Below are 20,914 nucleotides of genomic sequence, written 5' to 3'. Positions count from 1 at the left end.
TAGAAGACAAAGAAGAAAGTGAGTAAAAGTTTGACCTATAAGAGCAAATTGCTTGGTGAAGTAGAAATGATTGGAACTTATTTTTAATTAAATACATTTTTATTGATTTCAGAGAGAGGAAGGGAGAGGGAGAGAGAGATAGAAACATCAACGATGAGAGAGAGTCATTGTTCAGCTGCCTCCTGCATGCCCCCTGCTGAGGATCAAGCCTGAAACCTGGGTATATGCCCTGATGGGGAATTGAACCAAGATATCCTGGATCATAGGTGGATGCTCAACTGCTGAGCCATGCCAGCCAGGCTGGAACTTTTTTGAAAAATGAACAGTAGTCCTCCTAAAGTTTCTAGTAGCAAAGATTAGGGATTCTGAGCATGTACTTTAGAAAAACATTTCAAAATGTAAATGTCATTATGTATCTGCAATTTTATTTTTTATTTTTTTAAGATTTTTAAAATTGAATTTTAGAGAGCAAGAGAGGAAGAGTGAGAGAGAGAAAAACATCTGTGTGAGAGCATAACATGTATTGGCTGCCTCCTGCATGCCCCCTACTGAGGATCGAGCCTGAAACCCGGGCATGTGCCCTGACCAGGAATCAAACTGACAACCTTTTGGTGCACAGGATGATGCCCAACCAACTAAGCCACACCAGCCAGGGCTGTCCTCTGCAGTTCTAAAAGAGACAATCCTTTGAGGGAATTAGAAAATTGTTAACAAGTAAATTATGACACAGTACAAACAATACTATGAGAAGAAAAGTTGCCGGTGATGCTGCTGTGGTCTGGAGACCACACTTTTTGAGTCACTGGCATATGCATTAGCTTTATGAATATGATAAGATTTGTATTTTTGCAAAGGTGTCTCTTATTTAACCAGTCATATGAAATGAAACCATAACAATAATCTAAAAGTTATAAAATCTTTAAAAAATTTTTTAAATTTCTGTTTTAGGAAGAGCAGATATTCTGGGGATGGCATAATGATGTTCATGTATTTGACACAAAGACACAGAGTTGGTTTCAACCAGAAATTAAAGTAAGTATTGTAAAAAGTTACCTTTATATTTATATATTTATTGATACATTTAAAATATATATTTTTACTAAGTTATTTGGATTTTAATAATTGAGTTTGTAATTACATACAAAGGAGTTCTCTTGAGTACTGTCACTAATACTATTTTTTTTCAAATCACATATTTTTTCCAGGTTAGCTAAGGGTTTTCTAGAAAAATCTTGCAAAGAGGTGCCATCATCACTCTTTACCCACAACTGTGATGCCCTGATTTAAGGAAGATTCTTTTAAAAAATTATTTTGTAACCAAGTTCAGGATTTTTTAAAGCCCATGTTTCATAAACCCTTGAAACCAGGACTGCATGCAGTTGTAGCAAGGCAAAATTACATTATTAATGCTCTCATATGCTAGTGAGCAAACAGAAATCAAATTAGTTTAAGGAGCAGTGAATTCTCACAGCTGGAAAGTATATTTTAGAGGAGCTCACATGGTGAAAGAAAGCTGTGGGGACCAGGAACTCAGGAACTAGAGCAGGTTACTCAACACCAGCACTTTCATCTCTCTTTGTCTGCCCCATTTCTTATTGTGTGCTAGCTTCATTCTGTTTACTGAAGACTGGATGGCTCGTTTAGGAGGGAATATGGTCTTGGCTACACAAGCAGTTCCTTCTATTGGTGCCGTATTCTCTCAGTGTTTATATATCAATTCTAGAAAAGGACTCTGGCTCTATGTGTGCATATTCCTACTCTTCCCATCAGTCCCCATTGCCAAGGGGATGATTGGCAGGGCCTACCCCTGTGGGAGCAGGGTATTGTGACTGATAAACTCACCAGAACTGTGCAGAATAGAATGCTGAACAGGCAAAACCGAAATTGTTCACTATATGCATGCATGACTAAAATTCTTTACAGTCCAATTTCTGCTGATGGAAGTGATTGGAGGCTCTATGCAAAATAGTGTTATAAGATAACACCCTTCTCAGCATCCTCTTTTTCCAAGCCATGAATGTCAGGTTTCCAGTGCTCTTCTATTCTCTTCACCCCATTTCTAATTTTAGAACTGATCAATTGTCAGTCATTTATACTTGTTGATTGGTTTTTCCTTCAGTCGACATTTGAATTTTAAGATTGGTGTCTTTTATTAATGAAGTAAAAGCATTTTATCACTGTTAAAATAATTTCATATCAGCCAGTAGGTAGAGAGAAATATTACTGAGACTGGATACACTGAAACTCCTCCTACTTCCTTAGAGAATAAGCAAAGGGCTGGAACTGCCAAAGGCATGTTTTTAAATGTGTTCCTATGGATAAGGAAGCTGAGGGAGCTTATAATCAGTTCTTTGGACCTCAAAAGTCATTCTTTGACTCCTTTCTCTCCTTATCTAAATCCATATCCCTCCCCTCCTCCTTCTCCAACAGAAGTATATGACTTCTGCACATGACGTCAACAGATAATGCTATTTTAGTTAGTATTTAACAATATTTTCACTGTAATTTTTCTGCTGATGTCTTCAAACAAATTCTTATAGTATTTATATTGTACCTGGAAGTTTTTCCAGCATGGTTAAAGCTGGAATCTGTTCTCTTTATTTTTTAAGACATTCTTAATTCATTATTCCCAAACATCTGCATCATAAGGCCAAGCAACATGGTAGAGGGTAACAATTATTGGTGTTGAAGTTGAAAAAACTGAATTTGCATTTTTCCCCTTTTTATTTTATTTTGTTTTATTTTATTTTCCATCACCATTTATCCCCCATGCCCTCCTCTACCTCCACTCACCCTTCTACCTGAATATGCATTCTAATTGTGTCATGAAATACCTTGTGCTTTAGAAAAGCCCCTTAGTGTGTTATCTATAAAATGGGAGGTTGGAAGTGTTTTCCTACATGGGATTTTTACCTCTGGAAGAGCAATATACTAGTAACAGGGATCTTTGAGTTATTTTCAGTATTTCAAACAACCTAATAAACATTGTGCATTACTTGTACAGTTAGGAACACAGACTAATGCAAATGTCATTTCTTTGTTTTTGTTTGAAATTGTTTGAACTCAGTTTATTCAGAAGCTTTGGTTTGCTAATAAATGTATTTTATAAGTTAAATGGAGAAATTCAATATTTATTTAATAATAAATGTGTTTATAGTAGAAGAATTATTCCAAATTTCAGATTAGAGATGAGGTAATAATGAAAATTTTGTTTTACTGGAAAGGCAGGGAACCACAACTCTAATGGTTCTCTCTCACTTATTTAAGTGTTATATAGGTAATATCTGAATTATTTCTTACCATGTTGACTTCAGCACAGTTACTAAAGTAACTTGAGAAGTCTAGGGAGTTATGGTATTAGATGTAGAGTTTAAGTTTCCTGTGTTCACATCAGTAGCCAGTGAACTGAAAATGTTGGGTTCTTTTAGAACATGGAATGAAATACACACACAAAGGCACCCACTAGGAACACATGAATATTATGCTTAACTTTTTTGCTTCAAATCTTATTCATTCGTCTACTCATTATACTCCCTCTTTTCCCACCAATCCAAAACATCTTTAAAGTAAAGAGCTGATATATTTATTCAAAGTAAAGTATAGAGAAGTGTTATCAGTTAATGTGAAGAGCTTTAATGAGAGATAAAGCACTGTTTGGCTTAAGTAAAAAATGAAATTCTTACTGTGGAATTTGAAGCACCAAGAGCTCTGGGGGGAAACCTGGGTGCGCATCTTGCTCCTTTACAAAAGTACCCAGCCCCAGCAAAGGGAACTACAAGCAGTGGAGTGCGAAAAACTTCAAACAGGGTACTTAAGGCCAGTCACAAACAGTGTCTGACACTGACCTGCACCAGACACCATCCAAAAGACTGGGAGTCCTAGCAGTTCTATCGAATATATAGAACCAAATCCAAACAGGCAGCCAAGATGGGGAGAAAAACAAGCCCCAAGTGAAAGTACAAAATAATTTTCCAGAATAAGAGCTAAATGAAATGGAGATAAGCAATCTATCAGATATAAAGTTCAGAATATTGATCTTAAGGATACTCAGTAGCATGAGAAAAGATGTGGAAACTATGAAGGAAATTAAGAATGACATAGTAGAAATAAATACACTGGAAGGGATAAACAGCAGATTACAGGAAGCTGAGGGTTGGATCAGCAAATTAGAAGACAGGATAGAAATAAACTCACTCAATCAGAGACCGAAAAAGAAAAAACAATTAAAAAACAGGAGGACAGCTTAAGGGAGCTGTGGGACAACATGAAACATTACAATATTTGCATCATAGGAGTGCCAGAAGATGTAGAAAGTAAGCAAGAGTCAGAGAACCAGTTTGAAGAAATAATGGCAGAAAACTTCCCTAAACTGGTGAAAGAAAAAGTCACACAATTTCAGGAGGCACACAGAGTCCCAAGCAAGAAGAACCCAAAGAGGCCCACACCAGAAATATCATAATTAAAATGCCAAAAATTCAAGACAAAGAGAGAACCTTAAAGGCAGCAAGAGAAAAGCAAGTTGATCAGGGTGGTGGTTGCTGATGGTTAGGTGTCTGTGGTAATTTCTTAATATAAGACAACATTGAAGTGTGCCACATCAATTGACTCTTCGTTTTGTTAATGCTTTCTCTATAGCATTCGATGCTGATTGATTTCATCTTACCCACAGTAGAATGTCTTTCAGAATTGGAGCCAATCCTCTCAAATCCTGCTGCTTTATCAACTAAGTTTATGTAATATTCTAAATACTTTGTTTTTTCAACAGTCTTCACAGCATCTTCACCAGGTATAGATTCTATCTCAAGAAACAAATTTCTTCACTCATCCATAAGAAGCAACTTCTCATCTATTCAAGTTGTATCATAAGATTGCAGTAGTTCAATCACATTTTCAGGCTCCACTTCTAATTCTAGTTCTCTTGTTATTTCCACCACATCTGCAGTTACTTCCTCCACTGAAGTCTTGAACCCCTCAAAGTCATTCATGAGTGTTGAAATAAAATTCCTCCAAATTCCTGTTAATGTTGATATTGTGACTTTGTCTCATGAATTACTAATGTTCTTTTTTTTTTTTTTTTTAATATATCTTTATTGATTTCAGAGAGAGGAAAGGAGAGGGAGAGAGAGAGATAGAAATATCAATGATGAGAGAGTCATTGACCAGCTGCCTCCTGCATGCCCTTGACTGGGGATCTAGCCCGCAACCCGGGCATGTGCCCTGACCCAGAATTGATCCCCGATCGCCTGGATCCTAGGTCCATGTTCAACCGCTGAGCCACACCTAGCCGGGCACTAATGTTCTTAATAGCATCTAGATTGGGGAATCCTTTCCAGAAGGTTTTTAATTTACTTTGCTCAGATCCATCAGAGGAATCACAATATATGGCAGCTATAGCCTTATGAAGTATATTTCTTAAATAATTATCCCTTGATTCGTGGGCTGCAGAATGGATGCTGTGTTAGCAGGCATGAAAGCAACATTAATTTTACTGCACATCTCCATTGGAGGTGACCAGGTGCACTGTCAATGAGCAGTAATATTTTGAAAGGAATCTTTTTTTTCTGAGCTGTAGGTCTCAACAGTAAAATTGGACTTAAAATATTTAGTAAGCAATGTTGTAAACAGATGTACCGTCATCCACACTTTGTTGTTCCATTTATAGAGCACAGGCAGAGTAGATTTAGCATAATTCTTAAGGGTGTTAGGATTTTCAGATAGTAAGTGAGCATTGGTTTCAACTTTAAGTCACCAACTGCATTACCTCCTAACAAGAGAATCAGCCTGTCCTTTGAAGTTTTGCATCCAGGCATTGACTTCTCTCTAGCTAGAAAAGTCCTAGATGGCATCTCCTTCCAACATAAGGCTGTTTTGTCTACATTGAAAATCTGTTGTTTAGTGTAGCTACCTTCATTAATTATCTTAGCTAGATTTTCTGGATAACTTGCTGCAACTTCTACATCAGAACTTACTGCTACACCTTGCACTTTTATGTTTTAGAGATAGCTTTTTTCCCCTTAAACCTCATAAACCAACCACTGGCAGCTTCAAACTTTTCTTCTGCAGCTTCCTCACTTCTCTCAGCCTTCACAGAATTGAAGAGTTAGGGCCTTACTCTGTATCAGGCTTTGACTTAAGGGATGTTTGGTCTGTTTTGATCCTCTAGCCAGACTACTAAAACTTCCTGCATATCAGAATAAGAATGTTTCACTTTATTATTATTGGTTTGTTTACTGGAGTAGCTCTTTTAATTTCCTTCAAGAACTTTTCCTTTGCATTCAAATTTTGATTAACTGGTGCAAGAAGCCTAGCTTTCAGCTTGTCTCAGCTTTCAATCTGTCTGAGCTTTTGATATGCCTCCTCACTAAGGTGAATCACTTGTAGCTTTTGATTTAAAGTGAGAGACATGTGACTCTTCCTTTCACTTGAACACTTAGAGGCCATTCTAGGGTTATTAATAGGCCCAATTTCAATATTGTTGTGTCTTAGGAAATAGGGAGGCCTGAGGAGAGGGACAAAGATGGGGGAATGGCTGGTCAGTGCAGCAGTCAGAACACAGACAACATTTATCTATTAAGTTTGCTATCTTACATGGGTGCATTTCATGGCACCCAAAAAACAGTTACAATAGTAACATCAAAGATCACTGATCACAGATCACCATAACAAATATAATAATGAAAAGAGTTTGAAATATTGCGAGACTTACCAAAATGTGACACAGACAACGAAGTGAGCAAATGCTGTTGGAAAAGTAGCACTGATAGACTTGCTTCACACAGGGTTGCCACAATCCCTCAATTTATTAAAAACGCAGTATCTGCAAAACACAATAAAATGAAGCACAATAAAACGATGTGTGCCTGTGGTATTTGTCTTTAATTATAACTATTTAGAGCAGCGATTTTCAAAGTTTTTCATCTCATGGTGCACATAAACTACTAAAATTCTGCAGCACACCAAAAAATATATTTTTTGCCAACCTGACACAAAATATAGGTATAATTTTGATTCATTCACACCGAACAGCCATTGTTGTGGTGGCTGTTGTCATTTTTTAAATTTCACAGTCTAAGGGAAGAAAGGTCAGTGGTCCTGACTAAATAGTCAGGTACTGCATGTTTAAAAATTCTTGCAGCACATCTGTATGCCTGCTGAGGCACAGCAGTTGAAAATCGCTAATTTAGAGTGAACTTTTATATTAGACTTTCTAATGTAATTACATAGATAATGGTAATTTAGCAGTCAAGTATTTCTCATACTAAGCATAAGAATGTGACGGCATTTCACGTGTTTCAAGTCTTCGCACTCTGTTTTCTGATCTCTGCTTGCAGGGTGGAGTTCCACCACAGCCACGAGCTGCACATACATGTGCAGTTCTTGGAAATAAAGGCTATATCTTTGGTGGACGCGTTTTGGTTAGTATTTTTTTTTAATTTCTTCCTTATATATTTTTTTAAAAATTATCTTTATTGTTGAAAGTATTACAGATGCCCCTTTCTTTCCCCCATTGACCCCCTCCACCCTGCTCCCACCCCCTCCCCAGGCCTATTATGGACTATTGTCTGTGTCCATGGGTTATGCATATATGCCTATAAGTTCTTTGGTTAATATTCTACCCCCCTTTCCTCTGAGATTTGTCAGTCTGGTCCATGTTTCCATGCCTCTGGTTCTATTTTATTCACCAGTTTATTTTGTTCATTAGATTCCTTGGTCATTTATTTTTATTTTTATTTTTTAAAAATTTATCTTTACTGTTGAAAGTATCACGGATGTTCTCCCCCCCGCCATTGATCCCCTCCACCCTCAACCCATCCCCTCCCCAGACTTTCACCACACTATTTTCTGTGTCCATGAGTTATGTATATAATAAGTTCTTTAGTTAATCTCTTCCTCCCCACGGCCCCTCCCCTTGGTTAGGATTTTGAATGGAAATAATCTTTTTATGTGTGATACTTCTTAAAGAAACTTATCCTCTGTTCCCAAACGGATCATACATGAATAATCACAGATGGTTATAACTCATTTTAATGAGGAGAATTCTTCACTTTAGTGTATTAGTAGGAAAGTTTAATTTCTTATCATCTAAATCCTGTTAGTTTAAACTCATTTTTTCCTTTCCCCCTTGACATATTAATTTGGTAGCTCTGTGTTAACTTTATTAATGCTCAGCATTGTTTCTCAATATATAAACTTATGATATTAAGCAAAATGGAGATCATCTATTTTTAATATAAACTATTTTAAAACCAAAATTATAGCTTATGAAAGATGTAAAACACTGACCAGTTTAACACACTTTTATTTCAGCAAACTAGGATGAATGATTTGCACTATCTAAACTTAGATACCTGGACTTGGTCTGGAAGGTAGGTATGAGATTTGTTTGTTTTTATCTATAGGTATGTCTCTCTGTGTGTGCACATGCACCATAATCCAAATTTGGATCTCTAAAACTGAACTATTATTTTTTCTTCAGATTATATGTCTAAGCAAGGAATATATAGATTTAAAGAGAGTTTGTTCTTTAACCAAACTATATAAAACATGAGAATACTAGCAGTTGAAATTGATTATGTAAAAGTACTGCTTGTATTCTTGAGAGCTGGTCAGTAGAAGAAGTAAAGGAATGGTTTAATAGGGTCACACAGGTGAACAGAAAATGGAGTGGATAAAAGTCAGATTTTGTTTATGGTTCATAATATATATTTAGCAGTAAAATAAATATATTTAGGTATCAATTCAGCTGTTCATGTAATGAGATGAACTCAGCTATATATTATTCCAAAGTATAAATGTTATCAAAAATAAAACCATAAAAGTGCAAGAAGAAAATATAACAGGTTATCTGTAAAATCTTGCCATGGAGAAGGCTTTTCTAAATGTGATATAAACTCAAAATTCACAAATTAAAAGATAGGTTGATAAAACTACTTAAGAATTATTTCTGTGTAGAAAAATATACCACAAAAATTTAAGAGGCAAATTGGAAAATGCAAACAAAAAAATAAATTAGAAGTAATATTTCTAAAAAAATATTTTTTGTGTGTGTTTGACTTACACAGTATTTTTTATTTTGAATTTTTCTTTTAAAATATTTTTAAATTTTTAATTACAGTTTACATTTAATATTATTTTGTATCAGTTTCAGGTATTCAGCATAGTGGTGAGACAATCATATACTTTACACAATATTTATAGTATTTCTAACAGAGAGGGCTGAGATCCACAAGAACTAAGTTGGTAAGAAAAAGATAAATATCAAATAGGAAAGTGGACAAAAACCATGAATGAGCAACTCATAGAAGAAATACAAATAGGCAAAACTATTTTAAGAAGATGTTCAACTTCATAGAGTATTAAAGAAATGAAAATAAAACTAGTTTTTACTTACCAGATAAAAGTAATTACATATGCCCAGTGTGTGCTAGATTGTAACAACATAATTAGTAGAAGTATAAGTTGGTACAGTTTTTCTGGAGGGTGTTCTGGCAATATGTTTAAAATAGAAAATGGAATTTCTACTTTGATCCAGAATGTCTCTGAAGACAATAATTGGACAAGTATATTTATGCGTGCATACACAAAAATGTTTATTGCAATCTTATTTATAAAAACAAAAACTTGCCCTGGCTGGTTTAGCTCAGTGGTTAGAGCATCAGCCCACAGACTGAACGGTCCAGATTCGATTCCAGCCAAGGGCACGTACCTCGGTTGCAGGCTTGATCCCTCGCCCCAATAGGGGCCTGTGTGGGAGGCAACCAACCAGTCAATGTGTCTCTCTCACATTGATGTTTCTCTCTCTTTCCCTCCCCCCCCGTCTCTCTTTTTTCCACTGTCTCTGAGAAGCAATGGAAAAAATATCCTTGGGTGAGGATTAAAAAAACAAAAACAACAAAAACTTGAGATCAACCTTCATGCCCACAAGTGGGGATTGTTAAACCACGGTATATCTGCCCAAAGGGCTGCCATGCTTCCATTACCAAAGGAGTCTACTTCATGGAAATATTCTACAACACACTGGGAGAGTGAAAAAATTACAGAATGGAAGATATCCCATTTATATATTTTTAATAAATATTTATATAGACATTAAAATCTGGAAACATATATACGGAATTATTATTTCTTATTGCTGGAAGACAGAATTATACAACTCATTAAAAATATTTTTGTGGTGGTTGAATGTTTTCTAACCAAAATGGTTCTTTTTTGTTGTTTTTTTAATTTATTGATTTCCAAGAGAAGAAGAGAGAGGGAGACAGAAACATCAATGATGAGAGAGGCATTGATCAGCTGCCTCCTGCATGCCCCTGACTAGGGACCGAGCCTGCAACCCGGGCATGTGCTCTGACTGGAATCGAACCACAGTCTCCTGGATCCTAGGTCGATGCTTAACCACCGAGCTGTGTCCGACCGGGCATAACCAAAATGTTTTTATAGTCAACAAAAATAATAAAAATATTTCCAGTTTGGAAAAAACAAATTACATCTTCCACAAATAATCCATGTTCTTTTGGAGCATTCCAGAATGCTGGAGAATTGTGCCTTCTCACCTCCTAAATTAGTTAAACTTGTGTGCTTATGATTTTACTTCTGTTTCTACTTTTTAAGGACTAGAACAGTATTTGTTTGAAATCTTTAGAGTTTTTTTTCTGGATCTGGAATGGCTTGCATGCTTTTATTTTGAAGCTAGAATGAAGATGATACTTTGGGAAATTCTACAACAAATACCCCAAGTAAAAACAACAACAAAATCCCAAAATATCATTGAGGAAATCTGCTGAAAACACAAAATTAAATATGAAACAACAGTTAAAACTTAGAGACATGAGAATAATTATGTTGAAACAACGAGGAAGCTTATTGATGAACCAACAAGAATGATGCTGAGCGTGCATTGTGAATTAACTTCAAATTAATTTTCAATGTGTTCTGTGAACAGGTGGAATAGATACCAAGAGGAAAGATTGTTTAAGCTCATTTAAGAATTTAAGACATTTAAAAAAATTTTTAAACTAGTGAGAGCAAATTTTCCCTTTAAGATCTGAGATGACTGAAAACCACTTATTTTGACTAACACAGTACCCAGAATTTTATAGTTTCCTTTTGCCACAGGATTCCTATTAGTGGAGAAAACCCTAAACATCGATCATGGCATACTTTAACACCAATAGCGGACGATAAGCTTTTCTTATTTGGTGGATTAAGTGCGGACAATATTCCATTAAGTAAGTGAATTCATGTTAGGCCTACAATTATTGTCTTTTTTTCCTTAGATGTAGTTTATACTTAAGGTATCTTCCCTTTTTTTCTGATTTTATGCTCTGCCTCTATTTTATCTGCAACCCTATGCTTGCATTTAGAATTAGGAGTGGATCGCTTTGCTTCTGTAGCCTTGGCTCTTGATTTTCTCCTGCTTCCTAGGGGTAGAGAAAAGGAAGGGTGGGTGAAACTAGGTGAATTAAAGCCCCTTTCAGCCATAAAACCTATGATTCTATGTCCTCCTGATTTTTTTTTAATCCTCACCCAAGGAGTGAGGATATTTTTTTCCATTAATTTTAGAGAGAGTGGAAGGGAGGTGGGGAAAGGGAAAGAGAGAGAGAAACATCAATGTGACAGAGATACATCCATTGGTTGCCTCCCACCCGCACCCCAACTGGGGGCAAGATCCAACCTGCAACCCAGGTATGGGCCCTTGACTGGGAATCGAGCCCTGGACCCTCTGGCACGCAGGCCGACGCTCTAGCCACTGAGCCACGCTGGCAGGGCTCCTCCTTATTTATGATCCAGATGCTTAGGTTGCAGGCTGGAAAGCAGATTAGAAGAGCAGCCTTTTCCAGAATGCTCTGGAAATATAAGGTGGGAAGGCCTGTTGCTTCTCTCTTTTTTCCCAAACTATAAAGGAAAGTGCCTAGCTAGAATTTTTTTAAACTCCTTTCACTGTTGAACCCAATGACTGTGGATTTTGAAATGCAGTTTTTCTTTTCAGCAGTACAGTTATACCATCAGGATACACAAATGACCAAGAATATCCACTTCTTAGTCTGACGTACTAAATGTTTTGTATTTTTTTAACTCAAAAGTTTCCTTTGGCTAGAGATGTTTTCATTAAGAGAACTTATATACCATTAAGGCCATTTCTATAATCTTATATAGGATCTGGAAAAAACTTTTTTTTTTCCCCCACAAAAATTTATTGAGCGTCATCTGTATATCTGGCAGTCTTCTGGCCAACGAACTCCAGAGGTTGGCTGGAAACAGCAGTTCCTTGTAGGAGATGTTAACTATTGCAGAATATTATGTTTCTTCGATTTCTGGGGATTTTAATTAGAAGAGATTTGGAATCTAATAAAAAAGCTAACATCCATTTCACTAGAGATTGTTTAATATCATATCTTCATGAGCACTACCGTTTTTAACTCCTACTTGTTTGTTTTGGTCATTGACCTATGGGGAATTAAATGTCCTTATTCTTTAAAAAAGTTTTTTTAACTTTAACTTTTAAATTAACTTATTTTGCAGTTACAGTTGATATACACTATTATATTTGTTTCAGGTGTAGAAAAAGTGATCATCCCAATAAGTCTAGTACCATCTGGAAATGTCCTAACTCTTAGTCCAATTTCCTCCTTTATAGATTCAGCTTAGGATGTGGTCATATGTGTTTTAGATAATACTAAGAAATAATTTTTAGTTTTGTTGACTGTGATAATGGCATTGTAGTTATGTGACAATGGCATTGTAGGTATGTAAAAAAATTCCATTTTTTAAGCAGTGCTTACTGACGTATGTATGGGGAAAATGAGTGGAGATTTAGGATTTGCTTTAGAATAACTCAGCTACAATAATAAAAAGAAATAAATGGAGCACATGTGACAAAATCTAGGTAGTTGTTGAATCTGGGATATGTGTGGGTTTGTCATGTTCACTCTACTTTTCTATATCTCTGATTGTTTTTATGAGAAAATATGCACACACACAAGATAGTTGCATAAATGAAACTTGATAAATTTGGATGAAAATTAAAATTTTATCTCAAAGACTAAATCTTAAGTTTCAAACTGTCATAATATTACAGGTGATGGTTGGATTCATAATGTTATAACAAATTGTTGGAAACAGCTGACACATTTACCTAAAACAAGACCCAGGTAAGTCAGAAGTTGACAAATAGTAAAATAGTTAAGAATTTTTTAAGTATTAAAATATAGCACTGAATTTATAGTGTTTGCTATTAAAACCATAAATCACTAGGAGGGATGTCTTCCAAATATGCTTGATGTTACCTAAATAATTTAATTATAATTTAAGTTATATCTGATTTTTAGAAATGATTTATTCTGTTTCTACCCATATTTGCATATTTGAAACTATTCTTTTAGCTAAATGCATAATCTTGCATGATAAATATGAAAAGACTAAGGAATTGAAAGTATATAATGTTACTATTTTTAATAAGTAGACAAGAATGGGGTTGGCTTTAGTAGTACTTATTTGTTTATGGAAGAGGTTTAGAGCAATTTAATGGGGAAATTGCTTTCATGTTCATCAAGTAGATGGCAGGTTATTATTTTTCTTTATTAACTGTATATTGTACTCATTAATGTGATTTTTTGAAAAAGAAAACATGTTAGTTTGTGGTATATTAGAGTACAATTTTCTGCAAAAAATTGTAGAAAGAATATACTATTATTAGACTACAAAGAAAACCATATTAATATTGTAATTCTTATTTTTTTCTAATTTGATTGATTGGTATAATAAAAATATATTCATAAGAAATTAAAATTCAGCACATTATAATTATTATAGATAGTAATAGATTTTATTCTTTTTAATGCCATGTATTTCAGATTTTTTACTCTAGATTATTTATACTAATGTGAAGTCAAATTAATGGCATGCACTTCAGTAATTTAATATATGACAAGTAATTTACTTGAGAAAAATACTTGAAAAAATATATATCTCATTGTGTATTTCTGTATTAATATGCATAATATATTTAGAGTTGATCATAATTCTATGTATAATTCTTATATTTTCATGTATAAAAATTTATTGGAATGTATTATTTTAGCAATTCTGGATCTTTTGTAATATATATTTTAATTTAAAGAGTTTCATATTAAGATATAGGAGCCCAGAGTTCTAGTCCTTGCTCAGCTACTAGTTAGCATTTTGGCTTTGGGAAAGTCACTTAAGAAACTGAGCATCATTTTCTTCCTCTGTGAATTGAAGGACTTGGACTAGATAAGCTCTTCATTCTGTTCCAGTTGTTTGATTGTATGATGCATTAATTATAGACCAAAGTGGTAATAAGAATGTTTAATTTTTAAATTGGTATTTTATATTTCAATCTTTAATGAGTAATTAGAGCAATACAACTATGATCAATAATATACTAGTTAGAACTGAACTATGTAAAGAGATTTTTTAAATTTAGCTGATGTGTCATGTAAATAATATGCTTTATTAGAATGTTTAGGTGATAAGTTTAGAGCAGCTGTGAGAGGACATAAACTATCAGTCTGTAGAAAAAACATCAGGTTGCAAGCTAGATGTCACCAAAATCAAGGCAGGAAAGGCTTTCCAGTGTTCTTCGATGATGAAGTCGAGGCCAGAGTTTCCATAAGGCAGATAAGACAGAGGCAGATCTATCTTCAGGTATGAGGTGAGGAGGAGAACAGGTGGGATACAGTTTAGTGTAAGGAGAACATATATATGTGTATATCTACTAATTTTTTATGAAAGTGAGAATTTACTTAACATCTAAATGCATCTTGTGCAAACTTTTCCAAGCTATAATTTGAAATGTAAGCTGCCCAATTCTCCTCTTATAATTCTACAGCAGGTTTCTCAACCTGGGCACTATTGACATTTTGGACCAAATTCTTTATTGTGAGGGGCGCCCTGTGCACTGGAGGATGTTTAACAGAATCTCTGGCCTCTACCCACAAGATTCCAATAGTACTGCCCCTCCACCCAACTTGCAGTTATGATCAAAAAAATCTCCAGATATTGTCAAATGTCCTCTTGGGGGCAGAAGCGCCCCTGGTTGAGACCCACTGTTCTGCAGTGTTGCACTCTCTTCTACAGGTCTCGTCTTAGATAAAACAATGCTTGGTTGAGAAGCCATCTATCTAGCTATATCTGGTCATCTGTATAGGTGACTTTCAGCAAAGAACTTTCTTAAATGTCTGTAAAAGATTATCTAACAAGGTGTTGGCTCTAGAGCTTTAGATAATGTTGTATCCCATGAGCATTGCCAAGGTTATGTGACCTCTCCAGTAAATTAAGCTGTTGCTTCCCACATATGAGGACTTCATTGTATTCTGTTTCCTTTATTCTATCCCTCTTCTGGTCCCCCTCTCCAACCTCTGGGTATTACTGAAGATTTATATCAAGTTATGGTCTAACATACAAGTTGGAGAATTGGGCAGAGTATTTCCCAAAGTCTCTAATGACTCAGTTCTATCCTGGGTCCCCAATGTATTTGTCATTGAATGTGTCATGGTTGTTTGAGGAAAGGATTTGATTTAACAAATTGTGCTCAATCCCACTGTTTGCACTTGTGGAAGTTAAGTAAAAAGGATTAATATACTAAAAATAAGTTATGTGGTTAAAAAAAAGTGATAATATATAATTCTTTACAGAACCTATTGCTTCAGCAATTTTTTCTGTTAAGAGAAATAATCAAAATACTTTCAAAATCGAAGCAATGACTTTGTAACCCCTCAATTTATCTTTTAAAATTGAGAGATTTATGTGTACTTTTTTTTCTGAGAGTTTGAGCCCCAGAAATATTGAACTCTTTAGAACTATAAAAGTGTTCTTGGTAAATGATGTGAAACTGGAGATGGATATAAGCTATCAGACCATGTTCAAAAGACATTAGATGCTCCATTCCTTTATGAAATGATTGGTTTATTTAATCACTGAATAAATTATGCTGGCATTTTGTGTTTGCTTCTGTTAATCGAAAGTTTTTGATCACCTACTGGATACAGAACATCATAATGGACATTTTTAAAGAGAAGCATAAAATTAAATTACCCAAATTCCAGTGATGTGCTGGTAAACAGTTAACACTGCTCTCCAAGAAAAACAAAACAAACAAAAGCCCTAATTTGTAGCACTTGCTGATCTCCACCATGGCCATTTCAAGCTACCAACATGATGTCACTGAGCATGGAGTTGGATGGAAATATGCACAATTGGCTTTAACTAGCCAGTAAACTGGCTTCAGCACACCACTGTGGCATTTTTTTTTATTGTTGTTAATCCTCACTGGAGAATATTTTTTCCATTGCTTTTTCAGAGAGAGAGTGGAAGAGAGGGAGGAAGGGAACGGGGAAGAGAGAAAGAGAGAAACATCAATGTAGGAGAGACACATCGACTGGCTGCCTCCCACACGTGCCCCTACGGGGGGGGGGGGGCACTAACCTGCAATCCAGGTACATGCTCTTGACTGGGAATCAAACCCAAGACCCTATAGTGTGAGGGCCGACACTGTAACCACGGAGTCACATCAGCCAGGGCTACTGTGGCAATTTGTTACCTTAAGGATCTTATAGTTTTTGTGGGGAGCTAAAGGCACATACATCAAGCAATTAAAGAAGTATATAGAGCAGTTTATCTTCAAGTGTAAGTTCAGTTATAAAATGAGCACATAAATGTTGAAAGATGCTGAATAGAGAGGGTGATAGAACCAGTTTGGGTGGCATTTGGGGATTTTGAGCCTTTTGTGTGTGTGTGTGTTTTTAAGGCCCTGAGAGAATGACTTCTCATTCTAAGACTAGGAAATGGGATGAACAAAAGCCTAGAGACAGATATAAGCTTTACTTTTAGGGGATGCAAATAAATGAAGTTGCCTGAAGTAGAAGGTTCATTTGGGCAGAGGCAAGAGTTAAGTTTTATGGAAAAAAGAAATAGATGTTGGTCATAAATATTAGGAGAAGAAAAATGGCATAGGTGCCTTCTGATCAGGAAATGTCCATGGGTAAAAACAATATTTGAAAAATATTATATATCAGCTATATGTAGCTGAGAGAGATTAGAGGTAGAAAAATGAGGAAAATGTATGGTATTCTGTACCCAGAGTGACAAGTAGTGTGACAATGTAAATGAAAGAAAATGCCAAATTGGATTTGTCAGGCGACTAGGGAAGAGAGAACAGGAAAGAAAAAGTCAAAAATGATGAGTACAGAACCATGGCAGATAGTAAGAAGAAAAAATGGGAATGGTGACTATTTCTACTGAACAGTTCCTTTTATTTTTTTTTTAAAAATATGTCTTTATTAATTTCAGAGAAAGGAAGGAAGAAGGAGAGAGAGACAGAAACATCAATGATGAGAGAGTCATTGATCAGCTGCCTCCTGCACGCCCCCCCACTGGGGATAGAGCCCACAACCCGGGCATGTGCCCTGACTGGGAATCAAACCATGATCTCCTGGATCCTAGGTCGACGCTCAACTGATGAGCCATGCCCGGCTGGGCTGATCAGTTCCTTTTAAAATTATTTTGTTTTGTGACTAAATTATTTCAATACCTATGAGATAAAAAGATTAGAAAACAATTGGGAGATATAATGGGAAAGAGTTATTGGGTGTCATCTTAATTGAAGTGATATGATTTAATGAACTCTAGAACCTAATCCTCTGGTGATTCTAGAGGAATCTTTAAAATCTGTCCTCTGAGGGTAAATCAAAGGTGAAGTTCAGTCATGCCTCTTTTGAAAGAAATTACATTTTACAGTGTGCAATTGAAAACTGATTAATATGTGATATACAGTTTCTTCCTCGATAGTATTTCACTCTGTTTATACTTTTCAATCATAGGTTATGGCACACAGCCTGTTTGGGAAAAGAAAATGAAATAATGGTATTTGGTGGGAGCAAAGATGATTTACTTTCCTTGGATACAGTAAGAAAATTTCTTATCTAAATATTTCCTCTGAGTAATTGTGTTATTCATTCTAAATGGTTATTTGACAAGAATGTTAACATTCCCACATTGCAGAATATGAAAGGGCATGAAATGTCCCTCTGTGGTGTGACTAATCTTCCAAATAAGTGGCTCAAGGGAAGCATTTCAGAATATCTTAGGTTTACAAGTCAAAATAGGTCTACTAACTTCATTAGTCAAATTACTAAGAAGAGCTTTTAAAGGTCAGCTTTTCCTTTTCTTTTCTCTTTGCATCTCCCCATAGTATGGGTGTTTATAATTTTATTGAATTAAAATATTTGTAAGTAATATTTGATACATAAGAATAATATATGTAATGTATATGTAAACTACTTAGTGTAATAATAACTACTCATGAAATTTGCTACCTAACAATAACTAGAACATCATCAATGCTAGCTTTTTCCCTCAAGAGGAAACTGCTTTGAAATGCTTAAAGTGTATTTTCTTTTTATTTTGTGCATCTTTCGCCACTGCTTCACCCGTTTTACATTTACATTTAAAGCATTCCAGTTTTAAAATCTGATAAAACTAAGGTCAAAGGAATAAATGAGTAGCTTTTGGAGAGTACTGTTCTTTCACTCCTAACATCTTTGGAAATTCAGAGCAGGGTGCCACCCTCCTCCTCTGTATATGGTGGGACAGGAGTCAGAACTGGTTGCTCTGGTTTGCATGGAACACGTGGGCATAGCAGGCCTGAGCCTTCAGGGCTGGGCTGGGTACCAGCCAGGGTCCAACCAAGCAGGTGTCGGCTCCCTTTCATTTCTTCAGGCATTGTTCCTATGGAGTGGCCTGGCGAACCCTGAAATAAGGCGGCTTCTCTCCAGGAAACTTGGTTTATTTCATGGTTCTGAGGCCTCCAATTTAAATGTTATATATATTGAAAGTTTCAAAACTTTATTTGGCTGAGAATTCAGTGCTTCAATAAAAAATTTAAACCATAACTTGCATTTAATTAAAAAGCTAATTTAGTAGTTTGTCTTCTTTTTCTTGGCACTAGAAGTCTTTACTTAGGATACAAATTTTATCATTAAGATAGGAATTCTCATTAAAATCATGATCATAAATTATGAAATTCTAGAGACTATTTGAAAGGATTAATTTTCTGCTGACTCTTCCACTTTAATTTTTCGATAGAGTCATATTCAGAAAATCTTCTAGTTCTGTGATTTTTAAATTAAGAATTCCTAGGAAATCCTGGGACCACCTGGAAAAGGGAGATGGAGTAAGAGAAGATTTAAAAATAAGAGTCATTTGGAAGAATAAAGTTATGCTTAAAAAACAAAAAAGCTTGAAAATCAATACTATTCTCATTTTGAACTCACTGTTCTAAGAGAAAAACATGTTTCTGATTTTTAAATTTGCAATTATATAGATTGGTTAGGTAAAAATTGAGCCACTGAAAAATGGTAACCATGTATCTAAAATTTGTGTGGACACAGATGTGTCTGAATGTGTATGTTTGTGCATGCATGTGTACATGTGTGTTCATAGATGGAGAGAGATTTCTGTTTTATATAATTTTTTTTACATTTACAAAATAAAAATACTCAATTTCTAATGTGTTGTTATTTTTATAAAAAACCTTGCTAACTCCTTTTTATGTTGATTAGGGTCACTGTAATGATTTATTGATCTTTCAAACCCAGCCTTATTCACTACTCAGGTAAGTAAATTCGTCATTTTCATACATACACTATTAATATATGATCATTTCTTCCTCAGTCTTTGGGAAGCTTTGTAATATTTTCCCCTAATAATCACCTGAGGATATGTTTTTATTGATTTTTATTTATTTATTTTTAAATCCTTACCCAAGGATATTTTTTCCATTGCTTTTCAGAGAGAGAGTGGAAAAGAGAAAGAGGGAGGGAGGGAGGGAGGGAGGGAGGGAGGGAGGGAGGGAGGGGAGGGAGGGAGGCGGGCTAGAGAGAGAAACATCAATGTGAGAGAGACACATCGATTGGTTGCCTCCCGCATGTGCCCCAGCTAGGGCTAGGGATGGAACCTGCAACCGAGGTATGTGCCCTTGGCTGGAATTGATGTTTAAAGAGAGAGAAAGGGACAGATAGAAACAGAGAGGAAGGGAAAGAGAGAAACACTGATCGGTTGCTTCCCGTGTGCACTTCAACCAGGGATCAAACCTGCAACCTTTTGGTGGATGGGATGATGCTCCAGCCAACTGAACCACTTGGCCAGGGCAGCTTTATAATATTTTTCAGGTAATTTATGACTTGAATTTAAGAAAATGCTTAAATATATCAATGTTATTTTAAAGACTTAAACTATACAGGATAGTCACATTTTTGCTTTGCTTTTAAAATTGCAAATTTTAGTTCATATGGGAATATTAAACATACTGTATTTCCTTGATTCTAAGCCTGACTATTTTAACTTTTCTGAACTCAGAGTGTAAACACACATGCATGTATTTAATTCAGTAGAATTTCTTTTTTTATAATCCCAAAGTTGTTATTAAATTGGTGGTATGACTTATAGTGTCTTAGCTCATATACTTTCGCTTTAAAAGGAGTAAATACAAAGTTTAGTGGGAGGATTGTGGAAGAGTCCTCAATTCTGCCTGAGAGAGTTGCGAGGAAGTGTTTGAGTGAAGTAGAAATTGCCCAGTGAAGAAGTGTGGGTATTTTATGCATTAGGAATAACATGGGTGAAGGCATGGGCGGGGGAGAGATACGACGTGCTGTGTGTCAAGGAGTGTACTATAACTTCCAGACATTCTACAGGTTGAACCACTTGAAAACCAACGGACTAGCTTAAACTGGACCTTCCTGGAATCTTTCTTAACTGCTCTTTCTGTTAGTGCAATGTGTCCTGCACTTGCTGGACTTTAAAACATATTGATGCCTGTGTCCCACCCCCAAAGGTTGTGATTTCACTGGTCTGGGGTGTAGCGTGGACTTTGGAATTTTTTAAAGAACCCAAGGTA

At 35.6% G+C, this 20,914-nt stretch overlaps 1 protein-coding gene across 5 annotated transcripts in view; it reads left to right on the top strand.

Annotated features, from left to right (window-relative positions):
- Nucleotides 1-20,914, top strand: part of KLHDC1 (kelch domain containing 1) — a 54,329-nt gene that overhangs the window by 22,778 nt on the left and 10,637 nt on the right. For all 5 annotated transcript variants that reach the window (XM_087824805.1, XM_016201023.2, XM_016201038.2 and 2 more), the window contains 7 exons: nt 949-1,032; nt 7,332-7,415; nt 8,308-8,366; nt 11,116-11,228; nt 13,079-13,151; nt 17,841-17,925; nt 19,581-19,633. In XM_087824805.1, the coding sequence (XP_087680931.1) occupies nt 949-1,032; nt 7,332-7,415; nt 8,308-8,366; nt 11,116-11,228; nt 13,079-13,151; nt 17,841-17,925; nt 19,581-19,633 (551 nt within the window). The remainder of the gene's footprint in view (nt 1-948; nt 1,033-7,331; nt 7,416-8,307; nt 8,367-11,115; nt 11,229-13,078; nt 13,152-17,840; nt 17,926-19,580; nt 19,634-20,914) is intronic.

This window comes from Miniopterus natalensis, chromosome 1 (assembly GCF_054644295.1).
Source record: "Miniopterus natalensis isolate mMinNat1 chromosome 1, mMinNat1.hap1, whole genome shotgun sequence".
NCBI lineage: Eukaryota > Metazoa > Chordata > Mammalia > Chiroptera > Miniopteridae > Miniopterus > Miniopterus natalensis.
Note: the sequence above shows the minus strand (reverse complement) of the source record. Positions and strands in the feature narration are given on the sequence as shown.